The sequence below is a fragment of the Bubalus bubalis genome, chromosome 7 (assembly GCF_019923935.1).
Source record: "Bubalus bubalis isolate 160015118507 breed Murrah chromosome 7, NDDB_SH_1, whole genome shotgun sequence".
NCBI lineage: Eukaryota > Metazoa > Chordata > Mammalia > Artiodactyla > Bovidae > Bubalus > Bubalus bubalis.
This window is the reverse complement of record NC_059163.1, coordinates 104,361,055-104,385,872: the sequence shown is the minus strand read 5'-3', so window position 1 is coordinate 104,385,872 and position 24,818 is coordinate 104,361,055. Positions and strand designations below refer to the sequence as shown.

Below are 24,818 nucleotides of genomic sequence, written 5' to 3'. Positions count from 1 at the left end.
AAATACAAAGAAACAGGGACTTAAAATAACTGTGTACATGCCTGCTCCTCCTCCTAAGTCACTTCAGTCGTGTCCGACTCTGTGTGATCCCACAGACGGCAGCCCACCAGGCTCTCCTGTCCCTGGGATTCTCCAGGCTAGAACACTGGAGTGGGTTGCCATTTCCTTCTCCAATGCATGAAAGTGAAAAGTGAAAGTGAAGTCGCTCAGCCGTGTCATGCCTGAGCTGCAGCAAATTATGAACAATAAGATACAAAAAGGCTAATAACCAAGTGCCATTTCTGAGGTACTAGGAGCAAAAGCAGGGTACTGTGCATGCATGATCTCTGCACACAGCACCACCAAGGGAGTGGGCAGACCCTCAAGGCCACCCTTCAGCAAGACCTACTGATCTGCCTTCACCCTCATGCCACTTAAGGAAGCAGGCCACCTATTTCTTGTTTTTACTTCCTCTTGCTGCAGGCCAAGCCCCATAAAGCCTTGTCTGAATTCCTCATCTGCTTCTTACCAATTACTATTGATTAAGGAGTCCAAGGACCCTGGATGGTAATAGCTTTACCTTGGAAACTTAATCCTACTCTCTGGGCACACTGAACTTCCCGTTTCCTCAGCTTTTGCCTCTGATGTGATCATCAGAACACGGCCACCTCATACCTTTGTACTGTCTGTGCACTCTACCCAGAATGCCTTTCTCCTCCTTTTCTGCTGAGACAATTCCATTCCTTCCTGAATGTTCACCTCAGAAGATGCTTCCTTTTTAAAGCCTTCCTAGTCTCTCGTAAGCAAAATCAGCGTTTTCCTTTTACGTGCAGCTCTGGCACTCTTTTCAAACCATTTATCACTGTACTGTAATAATTTATGTAGAGTTTGTGGACACCGACCACAAAAGTTCTTGAGAGTCTTACTTTACATATATATATTTAAAATATATATTTATAATATATATCTTGTATATGTATCAATATATATAATACATACAATATGATTCATTTTGAATACATTTTGTATGCACCCTATCAAGCATAATGGGCTTCCCTTATGGCACAGCTGGTAAAGAATCTGTCTGCAATGCAGGAGACCTGGGTTCAATTCCTAAATTGGGAAGATCCCCTGGAGAAGGGAAAAGCTACCCACTCCAGTATTCTGGCCTGGAGAATTCCATGGACTGTATAGTCCATGGAGGTCACAAAGAGTTGGACACGACTGAGCCACTTTCACTTCATTTATCAAGCATAATGTCCTAGCAGAGATGTTAAAAAATATATTGATCATTTATTCAGTTAATATTTTGTTGAACATCTACTATGTGGCCTCACTATTCCTGGTACCTGGGATTCATCAATAAACCATATAAAGTCTGTTAAAAGTGATTTTTCAAGAAAATAACATATAAACAAATTAACATATTGGATAATTTCAGTGGTGCTAAAGTCTAGAAAAAGTAAATCAGCATTATACAGTGCTTTAGATCAGGTCAGGAAACTTTTTCTGTACAGGACTACATATTTAATATTTTAGGCTTTAGGGGCCATATGGTCCCTCAACAAAAACCACAGACAATACATAAATGAATGAGCAGGGCTGTGTTCCAATAAAACTTCATTTATACAAGCAGGAGGTGGGTCATACTTGGCCTGTACAGTATAGTTGCTTTAGATAACAGACACGGCTTCTCTTAAGAGGTGACTACACACTAGGACATGAATACCTAGGAAGAGCCAACCCTGAGCCAGAATGTTCCAGGTACAGAGAAGAGCACTTGCAAAAGCTGTTGTTTGAAACATAGAAGTAAAGCCATCACGATGAAGTGTGGTGAAAGAAAGCATGGATGAATATATGAACAGAGACATGAATGAGTGAGCTTTATCCATATGAAAAAACTATTACCATAAGTAGTAAGGTTTTGAAAATAAGCATTCCCTCAATTGAGATATGCTGCTACATTTAAAGATAAGAAACAGACATGATTGCACAGGAAAATAAAAGTCAGTAAGATCTACCCAAAACTAGTTCCCTCTATGAATATCTATGCACCAAGCACTACTGCTTGTGCTAGAAAGAAGGCAAAATGTTTAATAATTATGACTGCTGAAGTTTCACACAATTACAATGTTGGATTCCATTGATTCTTAGTAATACATACATTTTTTGACTCTAGAAGCTGAAAGATTCATATGACTTCTAAGTACTGAAAGTGTGAAAGTGTTAGTTGCTCCATTGGGCCAGACTCTTTGTGACCTCATGGACTGTAGCCCACCAGGCTCCTCTGTCCATGGAATTCTCCAGGCAAGAATACTAGAGTGGGCAGCCATTCCCTTCTCCAGGAGATATTCCTGACCCAGGGACTGAATCCAGGTTTCCTGCATTGTAGACAGATTCTTAACTGTCTGAGCCAACAGGGAAGCAAGTTCTATTTATCATAAACTATCACAAAAGTAAGAGCAGTACTATGATAGATAAAAATGACCTATAGTATATACCACAGAGAAGGTGATGGCACCCCACTCCAGTACTCTTGCCTGGAACATCCCATGGACAGAGGAGCCTGGTGGGCTGCCGTCTATGGGGTCGCACAGAGTCAGACACGACTGAAGCGACTTAGCAGCAGCAGCAGTATATACCAATTAATTTAATTTTAGAAATACATTTTGGAAAAGTTCTTGAACATTAAATATTTAAAAATCATTGAGATATTCTTTATTAATGGATCTTAAGTGGAGTTTAACTTCTCTTTTACATTCTAAAATTCTAACCATTTTAAGAATTGTGTATAAATAGTAACATACAACTCAGGTAAATATGAGTACCCTACTTTTGGAAAATCAGTGAGATGACTTAATCCCATGGACTATACAGCCTGCCAGGTTCCTCTGTTCTTGGATTTCCCAGGCAAGAATACTGGAATGAGTTGCCATTTCCTTCTCTAGGGGATCTTCCTGACCCAGGAATCAAACCCGCGTCTCCTACATTAGCAGGCAGATTCTTTGCCACTGAGCCACCCAGGAAGCCCTCAAGGAGATAATCATATTAAAACAAAGAACTTTTCCCATAAAATAATTTTTGTCTGGATATTATATGATTAGCTCATGAAAACTGGTCAAAAAAGGCTACACACGATGTGCCATTTTAATGAATTAAATTTCAAAATCATGCAATCAATACAGCATTTTGCTATAGAAAAAAACATGGGCTTTGGACCTGGCCAGACTTGACTGTATTTTGGGCCTCCCACTTGCTGAGTCAGCAGTCATGGGTAGGTTGTAAGTTCCTAGAATCACAACTCTCACCTGTACAACGGGAAAGACCATTTCTACCAGGCTTGTGGGAGGATTTAATGAACTATGGAAGGTAAAGCACTTAGAATTAGGAGAGAGTTAGATTAGGCAATTTAATTGCCTCTTCTCTAACTTTACCCCAAACAGAACTACATTCATCTGCACTAATGTATTTTAAATGCTGATGTTTCAGTGTTCCTCAGTGTCTTTATTAAGAAATACATACGACTGAGTGACTGAACAACCATATGTTTATACTCATAATACCAAACAGGGGAAAAAAAACCAAAAAAACAGAAATCTTTCAGTTTTCCACTACATAGGACTAACGGTGTTGGTTTGTGAGACTTCATTCATAAAACTCTCCTGATTAGGAAGTTTCTCCTTATTTACAACCTCAGTCCCCTCTAGTGTACGTCATGTTTCAAGCCATCCTGTAAGAGGACTGCTTCCCAGCAGTTATGGTAAAATGAGAAACCGTTTAGAAATTCCTCCAACAGGTCTTTCAGTCCTGTTAATGCCTTCAGCCTGGCACATAGTTCTGAAAACCCTAACATGATTTTATTAATGATGAGTGAGTCCCAATTTGATTATAAGTTTTAGGACTAGAGCATATTGACCCCATATTGTGTTTTCCCAGAAAAGGTGTGTAAAACTGCCATCCCTTCCTGTGTGTGGTGTGATTTAAGGATCAACTTTTTTTTTATGGCTTTTACATGCATGGTTTTATAGTTTTATTGTTACTGATATTTTATAAAATTCAGAACTATTGGCTCTGTAAGTGCTGTCAGGGGAAGAGAAGTTGTGCAGAAAAACATGGAGATCATTTTTCAAGGGCTCAGGCTTGCATAACCTCTTCTGAGCAGTTGCTGGAGCATTCAAGCACCCTCATCTTTCAAAATTCTATTATCTTTTCCCTAAATACTCTATTTTCTCACTTTAATTTTTTATTTACACCACCAGCAAAGACAGGACAGTAGATTAACATTCCAGATGGGGTAAATAATCCCCATGTTTAATCTTGGCTTCCTACACTCATTTTCTCACCTTTATTCATTTCTCTTTCTAGTGAAATACCATAAAAGCTAGGTTACCTAAGACAGACTTCAAAACTCCCAATGTTAAGAGTATATAAAGTGGGGGACCCATTTACACAACAATTATTTTCTAAAAATTACTTAAGTTACTTTTTAATAGCTTACTACTAAAATTGTTTAAAACCTAACTATGTTCATGTTTTGCTATTAAAAAATAAAAGATAAACATTTGGGGCAGAATGATATAATAAAAAGTAAAACTACAACTATGTCCACTTCCTCGTTGCCTTATCCCTTCCAACCCCCTGGGCAAAAGGAATATATCCCAGATTATTCATGTATTAGGGGCTTTACAGAAATGCCTTGCATTAGCATTAGCAAGCTCAACTATTTCCAAATATATTCAAAGTCTTCTCTCAGTTGTTCCTAAGTGTCACAGTAAGAAGAATCTATAATCTGAAATTCATTCTTCTTTTCTGGCCAACTGTTTATAAAAGAATGATAGCGACAATATAATATTTGGAACCACAATAATATAGACATTATAAAAACAAGGATGATGTTTTAACCTTAGATGACAAAAGTACATAGTTTAATATTATCAAATGTTAGGAATGTAAGCCATACTTTGCTAGAGTGCATGTACTTTAAATTCTAAACAAAAGCTTTATCTGAGAAGTGGTTAGGATACATTTTGACTACCTTCAAGAAGGCTAATGTGTCTGTTTCATAGGTCTCGTCTGCATTCTGCCAGAAACAACACAAGGGTAGAGGCATTACTCACATTATGAAATAATTAGGCTACAACCACATCTCTCTAAAACCCGGCCCAGTATGGACTGTAAATGTCAATAAAACAACAGAAGCAAATTCAATTTTTCCATTAATTGGAAAGCTCCAAAATTAAGGCACATGGAAACATATAAGTAGAAACTGTAACAGATTATAAATCCAGTAGTGATTTACATATATTTACAACACCTTCAATATAATCCTATAGGCTGAATTTTGTGATTTCTTTCAGTGTGCTCTTTTATATCAATAAAATTGAATTCTTTTTGAGAGTTGTAAATACTTAAGAATTTGTTTCTTTCTACAGTTCAGGGTAAATGACATACCTACATTTTACTGATACAGAAATGTAAATTTATTTATTTATTTATTTTGAAAGAAAAGACAGACCACTTAAATTCTTTGCAGAGATCCTTTAGAAATAGACTTTGCTCAGGAAATTGCTAACAGGGAGAGGTGCTCAGACTCCCAAATAGCTCTTGGTACCCTATGCCCTCCTGATATATGAACTGCTAACCATGTGATTGGCTAAAGAACTATTTATCCATATATGTAAATAATAAAGGGCAATGCATCTTGCAGTTTTCTTTTCTATTCTACTCCCCTGTGCAAGACAGATGTGTTGTGTCTAATTATTCTTTGATTGGTATCTGGAGAAACATTAACATAATTGGCACATTTGTTCTAATTAACAAAGGGAAACTGCCACATGCCACCCAATATGAAAAGTGAGTCCAGCAAGCATTAGCTAGAAAAATCTGTATCAATCAAAAAGGTTACGCTGCTAAAGGGTCCCTCAAGTCAGAGCACTGAGGTTGAAAATGACTCAACAGAATAGAGAAGCATGTGTACACCTGAGAGAATGAAGATTCAGCCTAGAATTGTTGCACACAGGTATATTAATCATACAAATGGGAAAAGCAATTATGCGGCAATTATCAAATGCACACTCAGCCAAGCCACACTTCTAGAAAAAGCATTAGCTAGAAGCTGGGAGTTGGCCAAGTTTTACTGACTGGTTTAGAAGTGACAAGTTTGAACTTTTCCTTATTTGTTTGTTTTAACCTTCCCCTTTAGACCAGGGGTTCTCAAATTTTGTTGCATTTTAGAATCACCTAGGGAGCTATTAAAAATTTATTAAAAATAGTGATACTCAGCCTGCACAAAACACCTATTAAATGAGTGTTTTTAGCATGGGCTATAAGTATCAATATTTTCTGATTCCCAGATGATCCCAATGTGCATCCTAGTCTTTGAGAACCAGTACTGAAGACTGGTTCTGATCATTTTGCTAAAATGCAGATTCTAATTAAGTGCCCTGTATGGGGCTTGAGATTCTGCCTTGTTAAGAAGCTCCCAGGTCAAGTCAGTACAGATATCCTATGCATCAAGCCTTGACTAGTAAAGTCTTGACAATGCTAAAAAGATACTTATAGCTAATAAGCCTTCTGTAGACTTTCACCTGGAGAAGGAAATGGCACCCCACTCCAGTACTCTTGCCTGGAAAATCCCATGGATGGAGGAGCCTGGTAGGCGGCAGTCCATGGGGTCGCTAAGAGTCGGATACGACCGAGCAACTTCACTTTCACTTTTCACTTTCATTCACTGGAGAAGGAAATGGCAACCCACTCCAGTGTTCTTGCCTGGAGAATCATAGGGATGGGAGAGCCTGGTGGGCTGCCATCTATGGGGTCGCACAGAGTCAGACACGACTGAAGTGACTTAGCAGCAGCAGCAGCCTTTCACCAGGTAGGATTTAGCTCCATTGCCCCAGAGTTTGAAATCACATAATGATCTGGGGGGGCGGGGGGGGGGGGGGTGGTCTCACCCTGCCAACAGGTGTTTCATATGTCCAATCAAGAAAGTCTTCATTATAGACTGCAAATGTATGTTATTTACCCATTAAAGTTATGGGTAAAAAATATCTTAAAAGACAAGAAGCAAACAGCTATTTAAAAAAAAAAAAAAAAAAAGAGTATACAAAGAAACTCTCCTTGTCTCCCAAGTCTCCCAACAATGTGAAGACATTGTTCTGATACTATCTCTAGTCAAGAATGGAAGCCTACTTTGTTTATGCAGCTATTTGCTTCTCAAGATTGGCAATAGCAACAAGACATTCATTCACTTCTGTGTTAACCACTGTCCAATATACTTTGTACCTTTCAGTAGCTTTGTGAAAGTATTTGTACTCTTATGCTGTACAAGTATTGGTCTTCAAGCATGGTCTTTAGATAACTGTACAAAGAAAAAAAGGCCAGAAGATTTTTAAAAACCAAGTACAAATAAAACCATGCCCCACAGACTTAACAGAAGCTGATAACAGAAATTCTTGAGCTTGTCTTACAGAACAGAAAGAGGATCAACTTGTCAAAACCTCTTTGCTTACAAACTGCCTTCACTGATAAAGCGTATTTTAGTATTTAGTATTTCTTTCCCCTGCTGCTGCTGCTGCTGCTGCTGCTGCGGTCACTTCAGTCGTGTCCTACTCTGTGTGACCCCAGAGACGGCAGCCCACCAGGCTTCCCCGTCCCTGGGATTCTCCAGGCAAGAACACCGGAGTGGGCTGCCATTTCCTTCGCCAGTGAATGAAAGTGAAAAGTGAAAGTGAAGTCGCTCAGTTGTGTCCGACTCTTAGCGACCCCATGGACTGCAGCCCACCAGGCTCCTCCGTCCATGGGATTTTCCAGGCAAGCGTATTGGAGTGGGGTGCCATTGCCTTCTTCTTTCCCCTACCCACCTCTTTTACTTACATACCTTCTCGGCTTCCACGGAGTCCAGTTGTTTCAAAGGAACTTGAAGCCAGCTCCTGCCCAGTGCGAGCGGCTAAGGCTGGTTGGGACCCCTGACACTAAAACTGGACCTGTGACCGGTTTTAGGCAGTGAGTGGCCTGTTGACTAGGGAAGACTGGAAACTGCATCCTCAGGTAAGACTGGGCATCTTCATTTTGAATATGTATTAGCATTTAACAGAGATGAGTCTGCGCAGAATACCCATTCCCGCCCCTTGTGCCGCTTCTACCAATCACCTTTCCCCAACCTAAGCCCACCTTGCTTATCCCTTAAGTATCCCACCCGCTTGACCTCAAGGAGGCGGAGCTAAAGTTTGTTCTTCATCTTCTTACTCGCTGTCCTGTGAGTAAACTCTTAGCTGCAAATCCCAGTGTCTCAGTGATTGGTTCACTGCAGGTCTGGCGTAGGGACTTGTTTAGTAACAGAAACGACTGACATTTTGCAACTTCTGCAAACAGAAGGAATTTGCTAAGAAAGGGGTCCTATTTTCCTGCTGCAGAAACACTCCTTTAATTGGACACATGTCTAGCTCATTGGCTTCCCAGGTGGCTCAATAGTAAAGTATCTGCCTGCTGATGCAGGAGACGTGGTTTCAATCCCTGGGTGGGGGAGCTCCCTTGGAGCAGGAAATGGCAATCCACTCCAGTATGTCTGCCTGGAAAATTCCATGGACAAAGTCTGGCAAGCTACAGTCCAGGGGGTTGCACAGAGTGGGATGAAGTTGAGCACGCAGGCACACAGGCACCTGACTCATTGCTTTTGAGGGATGAATGTGTGTGAACCACATTTTAGATGTGAACTTGTCTTGAAATCTGAAAATGTTTTCTAAACCTTAAATTCTACTATTAGGAGATAAAAAGCATGCTGATAAATGAATCAATAGTGACAATCACCAAAAAAGCCCAAAATAGCATGACTCTGATAATATCTTACAAGGGAGCAAAATGACACTGAAATGTCCTTAAAATGCTAACTTTTTCAGAGCAAAAGACCTATAATTGATTAGTCACAAGATAGCTTCTAACCAGTCTTTACCATAAACTTTCAGATTAAGTAACTCTCAGCATTTACCAACTAAAAGTGTTTGATCTCTTGCTAAAACTGATCACTTTTTAAAAAACACTGCTTTTTCGCTCTCTGTGACTACCACTTTTCTTCCACAGTGAGTTTACAATAAATAGTGCCTCTAGGCATATGAAGAATCATTGAAAAAATTTCAAAGCCAAAGAATTTATCTAAGGAAAAACATTTTTTTTTTTTTTTCATGAAATAAGGACTGTAGAAATAAAAGACCCTCCTGCCCTGGGATCATGGACTCAAGGTAGGTTACTGCCTATTGCTGAAGCACCACTGAGAGAGACAGATTGTATTTGAAAACAGCTGAAGTCTACTGACCACAGATTTTAGGTTATCTAAGAAAAGCTCTATTGTTTGCTCTTTTTAGCACAGAAGATTTCACTTTGTTCTGAAGAACCAAATACTTTCTAGATTTTATTCATTTAATAAAATAAAATTTAAAATCCATGTTCAGAATTTCTATTCCCAAAGGAATTAAAATATATCCTTTGTTTCTCCACCTTTCTTTTATCTCTTCTGCCCTAAGACCGACAACTATCTTCTGTTGTGTGAAGTATGGCAAGATCTCCTGAATGGTGTCTCTGCTTCCATTCTTACACTTCTAAAATCTACACTCCCTACAGCAGCAAGAATGAGCTTAGAAGTAAAATGTATCAGGTCGTGTCAATTCCTCACTTAAAATCTCCAATGACTGCATATATTCAGAAACAAAATCCCTTCCCATTACCGTGTTTCAGTCCCCAGGCTCATCCTAACTCTCTGACTGAAGGGCTTCCTGCCCTCCTCCTGGCTCACTGTCTCAGAGACACTGGCCTCCTTTTTAATCTGTAACCACATTCTGAGGTATTCTGCTCCCCTGCCTGGAGCTTCCTGACCCAGATCTTTTTAAGTCTGGCTCTTTCTTGTCATTCAGATCTCAGCTCAAATGTTATTTCATCAGATAGATTCTCCTTGAACTTTAAGTGACTCCTGATCCCCAACAACCATCAGCCTTCTCAGATATGACCTTGTCGTATTTCCTTTAACTTACAATTATCTGATTATATCTTGTGCTTTTTCCCCCTTGTTTTTAGTGTTTTATTACCATTTAGGGACTTTGCCATGTATTGCCTTCAAATAGAAGAGTGTCTAGTACATGGTGAGAGGACAATAAATATTTCTTGAATAAATGATTTAGTGAGTAAAAATAAAAACTGGATTTTGTACTATAGGCTCAAAGGAACCACTGTATATGTGCAGAAGTCATGCCACAAATCTATTATAAACCAAAGAAAGTTTATTATTTATTCCTGTGTTTTAAAAAGTGATGTTGATATTGGTTCACTTTATTATATTTTTAAATTGGTTTACAGAATTATCTGCAAACCAGTTATCTATTTATGGTGATCTCTATGCATAACTATTGGATGCATATATTGACAGAAAATCATATGAAGTAACCAAAATAAACAATGTTAGCAACTGTTGACTGGACCAATGTAAAGCTTGGAAGCTGGCTACCAGTCAAGGAACCTGATACTTGCAGCAAACCTGTTTGTAGGGCAAGACCCCTTCTTGTTATACACATGCTAGGAGAAAATTCCAATAGATATCACTGGGCACCGAAAGCAATGTCTCCCTGCAAATTAGTATTCAAACTCTTCTCTCTAAACTTCTTTTGACCACAAAGAATATAAAGCACAGCTTGGGAGACAATGTACCTGCACGGAAATGCATCAACACAAAGTTCTGATTATGAGGGAACGGCAGCAAAACATGCAGGTCTCTCATGAAACGAAGTGTTCAGTGGTCATATTAATAATCAATTAGATGGACAGCCACCTGATGCTATATATTTGGTGAAGCCTCCGGCTGCCAGCCACTTTCCTCCCTGGCATTATCAGCTTAAAAATTCTATTTCCTGTTGAGCAAGACTGCCAAATAATCTATTCTTATACACTTCACCCCATATTTTCCCACTTGCTAATTAGACATGCAAATGTTGATAAATAAGATGACACTTTTTAAGCACAATTGGGTCAATAAGTTGAACATGGTGCTCTGTTCCTCCAATTTGACTCCTGTGAGAAATAGTTCAATTATAATTAGAGGAGCAATTATCCCCTTGTTTAAGGTGAAACAAATCACAGGTTTATTTTAGTGAAAAATTCAGTTTTGCTCCTTGTGTCATGCCAACAAATATCATATCCATTGATGTTTTTGATCTCAGTACTCTCCAAAAGAGATAATCTGATGAAATAAAGCATCTGAGTATATTTCTGGCTCACCATATGACAGCAACATTTTCCAGGCATAAACCAAAATGAGCAAGGAGGGATTCATTTCACAGAGTTCTGCTATTGTGCCCCTGGAGCAACCCAGCACCCGTTCAGGCATATTAATTTTCTGGTTTCTTTGGGGAGATGAGAGATTTCTGCTAAAGGAAGGCAAATGCCTCCCCAGAAAGGGAAGAAAAGCTTTATATTTTTGGCTTGATCCTTGCAAAACAGTTATTAAAAATACTGAGCAATACCATTTCAGATTATTTCTGGGATTTATTTTCTTTCTTTCACAGAGTCTACTTTTAATTTTAATATAATTACTATTAACCTGTCCTATAGTCCATGAACTAAAGTAACTCCCAGTGGCCTTTTGGAGTGATCCAAATGGTCCAGTGGGTTAGAACCCTTCTGACTGACTGACTCCCTTACTCCACCTGCACTGAGTTCTCTCAGCACACATCGTCCATGGTAACAAACATCCTGTTTCTGGAAAGTTCCATTTCCTGAGGTGCAGCTTCTCTGTCACATCCAACAGGGACTCTTTATTATTTCATTTAATTCAATGCACTCAGAGATTCTACTATGTAACCTACAGTCTGCTTGTGTTAGAGATAAACATGAATGAAAATCCCTTTTCTTATTTCATCCAATCTAGTCAAGCAGGCAAAGGAGTAAACAGACATATTTTGACAGAGATAATAAATAGTTGGAGCTATAAAAAGTCAGAGAACATAGGCACTGACATTCAAGCAGCTTTACTGCTTCATTCATACCAGGTATGAAATACTGAAATAGTTCTGTATCTGCTGATGAATAGCTAGGTACCCCTCACCCCGAGGTGCTTGCTTCTGGGGATCCCTGGACCATACTATGATGCAGCAACTAAAGGGTTTGCACCTTTGATACTGCAGAAGACCCCAGATGCTAGTTGCTGCTGCTAAGTCACATCAGTCATGTCTGACTCTGTGCAACCCCATAGACGGTAGCCCATCAGGCTCCAGTCCCTGGGATTCTACAGGCCAGAGTACTGGAGTGGGTTGCCATTTCCTTCTCCAGTGCATGAAAGTGAAAAGTGAAAGTGAAGTCGCTCAGTCGTGTCTGACTCTTCACAACCCCATGGACTGCGCCCACCAGGCTCCTCCGTCCCTGGGATTCCCCAGGTAAGAGTACTGGAGTGGGTGCCATTGCCTTCTCTTCCAGATGCTAGTAGCCCTGTGCTAAGGAAGCTGTGTGGCTGATAAATATTTAAACAAAGAAAATGAAGAAAGGGCCTGGCAAAGAGGAGGCCAGAGGAAGGAACAGCCAAGACTAGAGCTCTGAAACTCTTGTGCTTCATCCCTGAGGTACCTGCAACATATTTTTTTTCTTAACCAGTGAGTACTGAGAGGAGTTCTTTGTCAAACCTGTCACCACCTGGAGAGGTGGAGTATGGGGAATCCTGAGCTGGTCTCTTCCTCCTCGGAGACTTTCTTTGTCACTCTCTTTCCTTTTGCTTGGAAAAGGAGAACTTCCAACAGTAATCCCACTCCAAATTCCCTCTTTTGGAGGAAACACAAAGTCTGGTCCAGTGTTCTAGGCCCATGATGACTAAACAGATAACTTTAAAAATCAGAGTAAGAATAGCAGCACATCAGGACTTGGTGCAGATTTCCACAGCAACAAGTCATTTTTAGAGTAAATATGTTACATAAATAAGGGAGTTTCCTTATTTTAAAGCTCAAACTTTATCTTCATTTGTAGCATTTGTGGATTTTAATCAAAATAACTGGTTAGAAGACACAGGAGGGAATCTCTGTGATTCTTCACCGGACGGAAGCTTCATCGCTGCATACCCTACAGTGCCCATCAGAGGCAGTGTGCCAGTGACTACTGTGAATTCCAGAGGTTGAGTTCAGTCTTCTCTGAATCAAGAGGAATAATATATTAATAACAATAGTAATGTTTCTTGAGTTCCTCTACATGTTCTAAGTGATTTGTTTGCATTTATCATCTCATTTAATTTTCAACTACGTTCTGGAGAGACACTATTATTATCTCCAGTTTATAATTTAATTAACTAAACTTAGGTATAGGAATTGAAATACCTTGCTTGAAGTCCAACAGTCAGAAATGGTGACATGGGGTTAAGCCTAGAGTTCTGAATGGAAATTAGTTTAACCCTATGTAGCAAAAATTAAAGCCAAAATAGAGAAGAAAATTAAATGTTATTTATTACCACAGAAATCCCTGTGCCATTATTTGCACCAAAGGTGATACTGCTGTAACTTAAGATTAGTAGAGCTCTTTGGAAACCTACTGACTTATGTGGGAAGGAAATTATTGCCTCTTGATATTTTACAAGCAATGAACTTGACTACCTGTTCGATGGTGCTAGACATATACTTACTAAACAGAGATAAATTGCATCAATCAATCATGTATTTGTTGAGCATGTAGTATCTGAGTTTTTCAAAATCATTTGCCTAGAACACAAAAGAAGCAAGAGTCCTTGCCAGTACGGTCTGATACCTTAAAAACTGATTTTGTTTATGGTAACACATGAGAGTTTTACCTTCTGGTTTCCCTTTAAGATCAGTATTTCATTTCATTCTATTTTTGTGCTTTTAAATTCCTCAAACAAGTAAAATAGTAGATAATGAATATATATATATATCATTAAATTAAAATAATTTTATAATCCTTTAATTCATCACATTATATTTCATCCCTTTCTCTTTTTTCTGCTCCTCTTGAGCAAATGACAGTTGCAATGTGTCAAGTCAAGGTATACATTAGATTTCTGATCTTGGTGATTCTAAGGGTGTTGGAAATAATCTACACAGGAGTTTATTAGCCTGCTCTCAAGCAAGTGTTTTTGATCTCTCTCCTGACTTGAAAAAAAATCACATTAAATATAGTTCTTTGAATGTCAAATGGTATATGATTTTTGAGCTTGCCAAGTGTTAATTGGTCTCTTCCCCAGTGATGATACAGATAAAATTCACAGCCAATTAGTTTGCAGTCATGAATCTTTACTCCTTGACAAAGTGAACTACTTTGCTGAGAAAACTAAAAAAAAATAAGAAGTTACTGCTGCTGCTGCTGCTAAGTCGCTTCAGTCGTGTCTGACTCTGTGTGACCCCACAGACGGCGGCCCACCAGGCTCCCCCGTCCCTGGGATTCTCCAGGCAAGAACACTGGAGTGGGTTGCCATTTCCTTCTCCAATGCATGAAAGTGAAAAGTGAAAGAAGTCGCTCAGTCGTGTCTTAGCGACCCCATGGACTGCAGCCTACCAGGCTCCTCCATCCATGGGATTTTCCAGGCAAGAGTACTGGAGTGGGGTGCCACTGCCTTCTCCAAGAAGTTACTAGAATATCCTAACTGAAAATCTCAGCAGGGATCTGCTCACTTTAAGAAACACTGAGTCAAAAAGAGTCTGTGGACACTCATGTTACTCAGGATATGTTTTGCTCTTTAAGGCAATTTAATGGAGGAGGTTTGCATTAAAATTTTAGATTAAGATAGATATGATTAAGGAGAAAGATATACTTATTGTCAGAGTGAAATGAAATGTTGCATAGAGAAGAGCTTTTTCTTTTCTAATCACAATAAATCATCCCGTGAGTCAGTGGTAGAAGATAAGGTTTTGGTGTGGTTGGATAAAGCAGAAGTAATCATGCATAGTCTCTGATACAGTGCTAGAAAGTGCCATGGGATGTCAGGTACAAGACAAAAGCCAACTCTCTTCTTTCAAAGTAAAAAAAAAAGAAAATTTCATTAAAAGTGCCACTCAGAGTCTTGCATTGACAGACTGGAGATGTGAATGGTAGTGACAGAAAATGGAGTCATTTGTAAGGGCCCTGCCTAAATTTCTAATTAATTTATTATTATTATTATTTTAGAAAGAGCTATCAGATGTTTAATTTTGTTGTTATGGGACACACTAACTGTGCTGATCTCACTTTTGCCTGAATTTTCAAAGGACATAAAAACTATGGAAATCTGATAAGTGCATTGATTAACTATTAAAAAATTTTGGACAATGTAGTAAGTCTTAGTAATATTATTTTATAATTTCATAGACAGGAAAAATTGCAGGCTTATTTTTACAAAAAATCAGCTGACCCATATACAGCCCCAAATTATAGCAATTTAAAAAATGCTTCTTTCCATATATGCAATAAAGAGTAAAAATTCCAAAGAACTCAGTGTAGTTTAGAGGCTAACAAGGACCACCAGCAAGTTGGCAGTTATGTTACTTATCAAATTAAAGCTTTCTCGTGTTTGTAGGTTACTGGATCTGCCAGGACAATAGTGTTTGATGTATATTAGAATGTCTTCTGATAATCCTAACAGGGTAACATTTTTCAGAGTTTGGAATTAGTTGAAATGAAATAAAAGACATGTTATTAGATGATTTTCCTCAGCAGTGTGCCCTAAATGGTGTCTCAAGGAGAGCATAGAATACTCTTGTGGTCATGGAGGCCTATCCCCCATGGACAGGCATTTTCAAAGGGCATTTTGTCTGGTGCTAATAAAAAATCATGGTATAAATCTGATTTATAATACTTCATGAACTTTCAATAGGCTTTGTTTCACCAAAACCAGAAAATGAAAATTAAGAGCTAATGGAAAACTTATAGGATGAAACTGCTTGACATTCCTCAAACATGTTTTTATTCATGGTGTGTGGCTATGGCTTTTAGGTACGTCCTTGATTACATCACAGAGCAGGAAACATGTATGTGGAGCTCACAGGCTGTCACACATACACACACATGTACACCCATCTTACATTTTTTGCATAGTATCAATACCTGTGGTGGATTCGTTTTGATGTTTGGCAAAACTAATACAGTGTTTCAGGTTTAAAAAAAAAAAAAAAAAAAGAACAATAATAAAATTGAATGGCACATTATTAAGTCAGCCCATCTTTCTTTATGATTAGTGCCAGATAAAATAAAACAGTGTTTCTGATTTCTTAAAAGAGAATGACAAAATTAAACCAAGCTGCCTGTGGCTTTGTCCAGTGGGGCATTCTAATTGACTCCAAGTCATTAATCAGTTCCCAATCAATCTATTTTGCCAGTAGCAAGCAGTTAGGACTCCATTACCAACCATTCATCATGCCATACCCTAATTCACTGCACCATTAGCCATGGATTAGGCCTCTGTTAGAATAACTAAGTGCCAGTTGCTAAATGCAAAGAATTTTTCTTCTCACCTCAGCCACTGGGATCCCTTCAGGTGGTCGGCACTGGAGCAAGACTTCCTGTTCCAAGGATACTTCCTTTCCCAGAGGTTCCTGCTCAAATGTTTTTCGCAGATCTGGAAAGCACAAGTAATAAAATACAAGACAAAACTAATTAACATTTATTCATTTCTAGAAAATACAATAATAAATTTGCAGTTTATTATTTTCTGTTTCTTTGTAGTTTTTAATCATGTTAGTACTGTGCCATAATGTGACTGATTATATTCTATGTAGTGGAAATTATGAAATTTAGAGATTACTAGCTGTTCCTACCTTAATCTTCACTGGAATGCTTTGGAGATTCTCATTCTAACAATTAGTGACACTCATTAATTATAGTTTGCTAGTATTTCTTAATAATCAACTATAACAATCACATATTTAATCAATGGAATCCCATTGTTATGATTCTTATTCATACAGAGTCCCTTATGTATATTAATATTTTTTCTTTCTTTACAATAGATACTACTGAAGTTGCAACAACTCTGAGATCTTTCAATAAATAACTCAAAAGCAAGTTTCTATTTCAGAATGAAAACAGAATGCTGGAGTCCTGGAGAAATAAATATAGCTTCTTGAAGTATCTCAAACATAAGACAGAGAAAAGAGTAACTATTGGGATGGGTCCAGAAATATCTCAATATGTAATTATGTCACCATGCTCCAATTAGAAGATTAAATAGTTATTTCTGCTCAAATGTAACAAGAATCTAATTACTTATTTATATAGTTATAGTTGCTATAGCAATATTCAGTACAATCTTAAAAACTGCTATTGATAGACACAAAAATGTTAGAAATCAGTTTTATCATTTTAAACACCAAAGCTAAAAAATAAATGAGTCAGTTATAGAGCTTTAAAGCAGCATTTTTTTAAGGCAAAGTTAAAAAAATTTCATCCATGTACTACTCAATAAAAATTTATTGAAATTTTACCCAGTAGATTTTATTAAAAAGCTAATGCCTCTGTCTTTTCATCCCACGTCCCCAATAAAAACTTAAAAATATAAAAGCACCATTTCAGCCTACTGAACTAATGGGTAGAAATCCAAAGACTCTAGAGGTGTATCTCTAAGCCTTTCAAGAGCTATAAGAAAGCACCATCTGGAAAAATGCAGTGAGAAAAAAATTCATGTCATATTATTTGCTATTTGGGTGAATATCTTGGCAGAAGAAAACCTTCAAGAGTTTAGGGGTTCTGAAAAGATTATTGGATCTATGTGAGTCTGAGGTAAGATAAGAGACTCTATAAATCATGCACAATTTCTGCCAGAAAGGCATTTCTAATTTTATTATCAAGAAATTGAGTAGACTGTAGAAACAAATACTTAAAATCCAGAGTTATTAGAACATGAAAGTTATCTAAGCCATGTCTTTATTTTACATATAAGAAACACATTTCTCAAATTACTCAAAGCCTCACAGCAAAATAATTGATGCTGCATTAGAACCTGCTGGCTGTTGATCTGATACATATTTTTTTATCCCACACATCCCTTCATATCTCTTAAGGTTGATTTGTATCCTTTCAACAGCAACATCAGAAAATTTCTACTCTTTCTTTTCTCATATAGTAGCTTCTCTTTGTTTTAAATCTGCATTAACATAAAAAATTTTGTCAAAATATTAATAAAAGCAACAGCAGCACTGAGTAAGTTTCATGGGATAAAATGTTCTTTTTTCCTTTTTTGCCTGGGCTGGATCTTCAAGGCTGCCCAGGGGCTTTCTCTAGTTGCCTCCAGTGAGGATGCTGTGCGGACTTCTCCCGAGGTGGTTTCTCTTGTGGAACACAGGCTCTAGGGTGCGCTGGCTCAGTAGTTGTGGCTTGAAGGCTCTAGAGCGTGGGCTCAGTAGTTGAGCCATATGGACTTCCCACAGCATGTGTGATACTCCCAGACCAGGGATTGAACCCATGTCCCCTGCAATGGCAGGCAGATTCTTAATCACTGGGCCACCAGGGAAGTCCTAGGATAAAATATTCTTATAAGGTATATCTTGTTTGTGAAAAATGATTCTGAAAACCTCCCATCTGATGCATGGTAGGGTAAAGACGTAAAGACTAGAATTAATTCTCAAATCAAATAATATATAGACTCACTTGCTGTTAAATTAAACAGCATATCACAAAATAAGGATGGAGAATTAGAAAGAGTGAGGCACATATATCTCCAAAGGGTCAAAACAAATTCCTTTATATTTATCAATTATCTCCTTATGATAGATACTTTATTAGGTACTTAGGATGAAGATACGTAAGATTCACAATCAAGACTAGAAAGGTAAGCTGAGATCTATTCATGAAAAGCCTTCCTGCTATGCTGCTGCTGCTAAGTCACATCAGTCGTGTCTGACTCTGTGCGACCCCATAGATGCTGGCCCACCAGGCTCCCATCCCTGGGATTCTCCACACAAGAATACTGGAGTGGGTTGCCATTTCTTTCTTCAGTGCATGAAAGTGAAAAGTGAAAGTGAAGTTGCTCAGTCGTGTCCGACTCTTTGCGACCCCACGAACTGTAGCCTACCAGGCTCCTCCGTCCATGGGATTTCCCAGGCAAGAGTACTGGAGTGAGGTGCCATTGCCTTCTCCTCCTGCTATGCTAAGGAATAGCAAACTCTCAAAGGCTTTTAAGCAGAGGAAGGAAATCAGATGTCATATTGCTCTCAGTGTGACTAAGGTGATGCTGAAGAAGCAGAAGGTAGTTAGAGACCTATTTGAATGAATCAGGAGGGATGATGGGGAACTGAACTCAGCTACTGACAGTGGACAGGAAGAAGAGAAAGCAGATTCTAGTAATGAACAGATCATTTGTTCCAGAATACCTAAGTATCTGGAGAGTGCAAAGAGGAAAGGACAATTCTATTCTCAGCTATTGCAATTATTAAGTTTATACTATCATTAAATGAAATCATACCACCATGGGAAGGAAAGTGGTGAGAAAGATAGCAAACTTATTTTGGTACATGTTCAGTTTGTTGTTATTGTCGTTCAGTCACCAAGTCGTGTCCGACTCTTTGTGACCCCAGGAACTTCAGCACACCAGGCTTTCCAGTCTTTCACTATCTCTCAGAATTCGCTCAAACTCATGTCCATTGAGTCAGTGATGCCATCCAACCATCTCATCCTTTGTTACCCGCTTCTCCTGTTGCCCTCAATCTTTCCCAGCATCAGGGTCTTTTCCAGTGCATCAGGTGACCTAAGTATTGGAGCTTCAGCTTCACATCAGTCCTCCCAATGAATTTTCAGGGTTGATTTCCAAACCAGGATTGACTGGTTTGATATCCTTGCTGTCCAAGGGACTCTCAAGAGTCTTCTGCAACACCACAGTTCAAAACTATCAATTCTTCAAAGCTCAGCCTTCTTTATGATACAGCTTTCATATCCACACATGACTACTGGAAAACCCATAGCTTTGACTATGTAGACCTTTGTCTGCAAAGTGATGTCTCTGCTTTTTAATATGCTGTTGAGATTTATCATAGCTTTTCTTCCAAGGAGCAAATGTCTTTTAATTTTTTGGTTGCAGTCACCATCTGCAGTGATTTTGGAGCCCAAGAAAATAAAATCTGTCACCGTTTCCACATTTTCCCCCTCTATTTGGAAATGGAAAAATCCAGTAGATCCAGATCATGATTTCTAATCTCAGCATGATTGACATTCAGGACTGGATAATCCTGTTGTGAGGTTGCATTCTGCATAGTAAGTTTCTTAGCAGCATCCCTGGACTCCATCCAGCAAATAACAGTAGAGCTCTCCAAGCCAGGACAACATAAATGCCTCCAGATAATGCCAAATGTCCCCTGACAGGAAAATCACCTTAAGGACCACAGGTCTGAAGTTTGGAAAAAGAAGGCCAGGTAGAAGATCTGTGCTTCACTGTCTAGGAGACAGCTGAAGCACTAGAAATAGATGACATATCAGAGCAGGGAAAAAAAAAAGAGGACACCAACATTTCAGAGGAAAAGCTGTCTGCAAAAATGTTACGGTGTGAACAAGACACAGGAGAAAAACCAAGATGCAACTATCAGAGGAGCCAAGTTTAAGAAGTCTGGAGGCCAACAGGACAAATGCAGCAAAGAACGTAAAAGGAGAAGTTTGAGAAATTTAGGAGTGAAGGGGGACTAGAAACCCAGCTGTGTTGGGGGTGCACAGAAATTGGGAGAATGACTATAAATAATAACTACTGCTCTTTTGGAGAAGGCAATGGCAACCCACTCCAGTACTCTTGCCTGGAAAATCCCATGGACGGAGGGGTCTGGTGGGCTGCAGTCCATGAGGTCACTAGGAGTCGGACACGACTGAGCAACTTCACTTTCACTTTTCAGTTTCATGCATTGGAGAAGGAAATGGCAACCCACTCCAGTACTCTTGCCTGGAAAATCTCACAGACGGGGGAGCCTGGTGGGCTGCCGTCTATGGGGTCGCACAGAGTCGGACACGACTGAAGCAACTTAGCAGCACTGCTCTTTTACAAATTTCATTTTGACAAAAGTCAGCAGCACCGTTAAGGGATGATGGGTTCGAATGTAGCAGGCTATAATTCTTCTTAGGATTTGGTATATAGTTTTTGCAACTGTTTTGAAATTCCTGCCAATGGAAGGCACATCTTATGAAAATTGCTGTTTCCTAATTGAGAATGGTGACCACACATCAGAGGCCTGTACTTCAAAAGACAGGTTTAACTGAACCATCACTGAATACCATATAATTATATTGTTTTGATGTTATTTGATTTTAAACTGTATGTAATTTTTATCTGATTTCTAAAATGATTCATAGGTAAGCCCTCAAAATGTAATACTTCTTCCTGAAAAATCCTTTTAATTCCGGGCCAAAATTCTTTTCTAGCTTTCAGGTTGTATAAAGAACATAGAATATATTGTGCTGTCCAGCATGGCAGCTGCTCCTTTCATATGCCTCCAAAGTACTCTGCAAGCAGTGTGAGTAACATTTTAAACATATCCTTCATCATTTGGAGAGATGTGATAGAAGGCAGGCCGGATGCCTTGCAGGCAGAGAGAACACGAGGGTGACGAATGAGTAAGCAGGAAAAACGGACACTTGTCAGCTAGGAATTAGATGTAAAACAGAATGTTTTCGAATAATGTGGGCATTTCTGTCAGGAAAAAGATGAATTTATGCCCTTGGAAGACCTTTAGGATTCTACACTTCTGTTTTCTTTCCATTAGTTCTAAGGCTACTACCGAAATAGGTATAAAATCCTTTCATTAAAACCTAGATTACTTTTGCAAAGTCAACTCAGCTTACCTCTGATTTAGTCATTGATTCCATCAATTAAAAGAAAAATCACCTTTGTTGTAAGTATGCATTCAGAGAGATGTTTACTTAACATGAATATTGGCTTACTAAATCCATACAGTGAAATCCAATTAGCAGATGCAGAATCAGACCTGAAACTATATGGATTTCTATTTACCATTTACACAGTAATCAAAGAAAGTACATGTGTGGCTGTACACAGCGTCTCATTTTTTATGGTAGAATTCTGATGCTGTCAGTGAGGTTTTTTTGCAATATAATACAGTGATTATAAATTATTTATGATGTGAAGCCCACTAATTTCAAGGAATTCTATAAACATGAACTCTGCTTTTTGACCAGAATCCGCCTGCCAATGCAGGAGACACAGGTTCAATCCCTGGCTCAGAAAGATCCCCTGGAGCAGGAAATGGCAACTTGCTCCAGTATTTCTGCCTGGAAAATTTCATGGACAGAGGAGCCTTGTGGGTTATAGTCTATGGGGTCACAAAGAGTAAGGCACGACTGAGTCACTGAGCACATGTGCACCCACACAGGTAGAAAAGAAGGCTACCTGGCAGTGTGAAGACTCTTCCTCATTTGCAAAATGAAGTAAATAACTGGATGCTTTTGAAGGTCTCTTTTGTCTCAAGAGCCTATAACTGAGTAGACTAACATTTTAAATATGCATTTTAGGGGAAACAGCCTGGCCTTCGTCAGATAAGATCTTTAAGGATTTATATCAATTATCAGTGTCCAAGAGAAATAATAGAAGAAGTTGTTTTTCAACAATTTAGAAGATGATGCATCTTTGAAAAGAACAGCTTATAAATCCTCCATTTAGGACCATCTTCCTGGAACTTCTGTACACTTCAATATACAGGTGTAAGAGAAAATGGGGTGATGGATGGGTTTCAGAAGATTCCAAATTTAAAACATCAGAAAATTCTTTGTACGAATACAACAAAGCAATATAATATACATCACAAGAGCAGATGAATATTGCAGCTTTGAAAATTATAAAAGTATTGAGAATTATAAACACATTGAAAATTATGAATGCATTGAGAATTACTGACAAAACTAATTTTCTTGCTTTGTGGAGAGGTGGGAGGGAAATGCCTACCCAAAACAGCATGCAAGAAAGTCTATCATGCCAAAGCACATATTTATGAAAGGGGTCCCCAATCAGGTCTCTTCTGCAATGACAACCCATGAGCATCTTTGCCTGGAAAGGGTGAGTGTGGCCTAAATGGGAAAGTTGAGTCTAGACAGGTGGGAGCTTTTACTGTAACAGGTTATATTACTATCCAAGTACCTGTGAGCCCCACTGATCTGAAAGGAAACCTGGAGAAAATACCAGCAAAAGATCTCCCTATGGTGTCTAAGTTGGTAGGTGTCTAACTTGGTAGGCTGATACTATTGTCTTTGAAAATGAAAATAATCATGTTCTCACTCCAAGTTTGAAAATAATAATTTACGTTTGTTAGAAATGTTTATTCTCTTAGCAATGCTACTTAATTATGCAGAAAGATTTATTAGAATAAAATATTTTTAAAAAGACAGTTTCTTGACAATGTGACAGACTGATATTATGAAGTCAATAATTCTCTGATGAGCATACTACAACAGATTATTCTAATGGAAATTAAAATCTTTAAATTCCATTGAATAATAAGACAGAAACAACATATTATTACCTTATTAATGTTGGTTGTTTTTTGATTTAGATCTCATAGGGTTTGCAAATATTAGATCTCACAGGGTTTTGAGAATATTAAAAGAAATACTGAATCTGAAAAGGGTTTGGAAGATTATGAAGTATAAAACACATGTAATAAATTATCACAACTATTTCTATTACTATTAGAGAGTCTGGCATGAAACATGATTTCTCATCTGAGTAAATTTCAGCATGTCATTCTCTTACACACTTGACTCATTTGGTGTAAAAACCATAGTATCTAACATTCCATATTTTTCTTATGGAATTTGTCCTTAGAGTACTATGAATTCAACTTGGAGGATCGAATACCAGCATTAAAATATGAAATTGAATAAACAGAAAATGTCAAGTATATCATACATAGTATTATTGTCGTTCAGTCACCAAGTCCTATCCAACTCTGCGACCCCATGGACCGCAGCAGGCCAGGCCTCCCTGTCCCACACTATCTCCCAGAGTTTGCTCAAGTTCATATCCATTAAGTCGGTGATGCCATCCAACGATCTCATCCTCTGTCCCCCCCAACCCCCTTCGGCTCCTGCCCTCAATCTTTTCCAGCATCAAGGTCTTTTCCAATGAGTCAGCTTTTTGCATCAGGTGGCCAAAGTATTGGAGCTTCAGCTTCAGCATCAATCCTTCCAATGAGTATTCAGGATTGATTTCTTTTAAGATAGACTGGTTTGATGTCCTTGCTATCTAAGGGACTCTCAAGAGTCTTCTACAGCACCACAGTTTGAAAATATCAATTCTTTATCATTCTGCCTTCTTTATGGTCCAACTCTCACATCCATACACGACTACTGGAAAGACAATAACCTTGATGTATTATTAAGTATGCACATATGTACACACACATATACATACACATACACCTCTGTGTATCTGTATGTGTGAGGAGATGGGTATATGTTTATTTAGTAGATCATGATATAAATATATTTTTTATTGTAGGTCACTGTGAAAAAGATCTGAAAGATCCTGCAAAGCAAGATATCATCGCAGTCAAGAGCAAGATCTTCAGCTTGGACAAACTTGGTTTCAGATCCTGACTCTACCACCTGACTAGCTGTGTAGCCTTGAGCATACTGCTTAACCTTCTTTTACTTTAATTTCTTCAGCTAAAAAAATGAACATGATAATAGTGACTCTTTTACAGATTGATATATGAAGAAGTCTATATAAAACTCTAGAATCATGCCTTGAATATAAAAAGTACTCCCTGTAGTATTAGTACATTTTAGTATGCTGTATCAACTTTAGGCATTATCATTGTTAGTCAAAATAAACTTAAACAAATGAGGCAAAATAATTATGAATGTGGGAGACTAATGACTGAAAGTTATGTGTCACAAAGGGAAACTCAGGG

The 24,818-nt window shown here is 38.4% G+C and overlaps 1 protein-coding gene and 1 long non-coding RNA gene across 3 annotated transcripts in view; one reads left to right on the top strand and one right to left on the bottom strand.

Annotated features, from left to right (window-relative positions):
- UNC5C (unc-5 netrin receptor C) overlaps positions 1–24,818 on the bottom strand; it is a 433,860-nt gene that overhangs the window by 110,465 nt on the left and 298,577 nt on the right. For both annotated transcript variants that reach the window (XM_025290694.3, XM_044946206.2), the window contains exon 4: positions 16,437–16,540. In XM_025290694.3, the coding sequence (XP_025146479.1) occupies positions 16,437–16,540 (104 nt within the window). The remainder of the gene's footprint in view (positions 1–16,436; positions 16,541–24,818) is intronic.
- On the top strand, positions 7,859–13,105 carry LOC123334508. The gene is made up of 4 exons (XR_006552505.2): positions 7,859–8,236; positions 9,169–9,215; positions 12,433–12,575; positions 12,973–13,105. It is a non-coding gene; the product is annotated as an uncharacterized LOC123334508 (long non-coding RNA).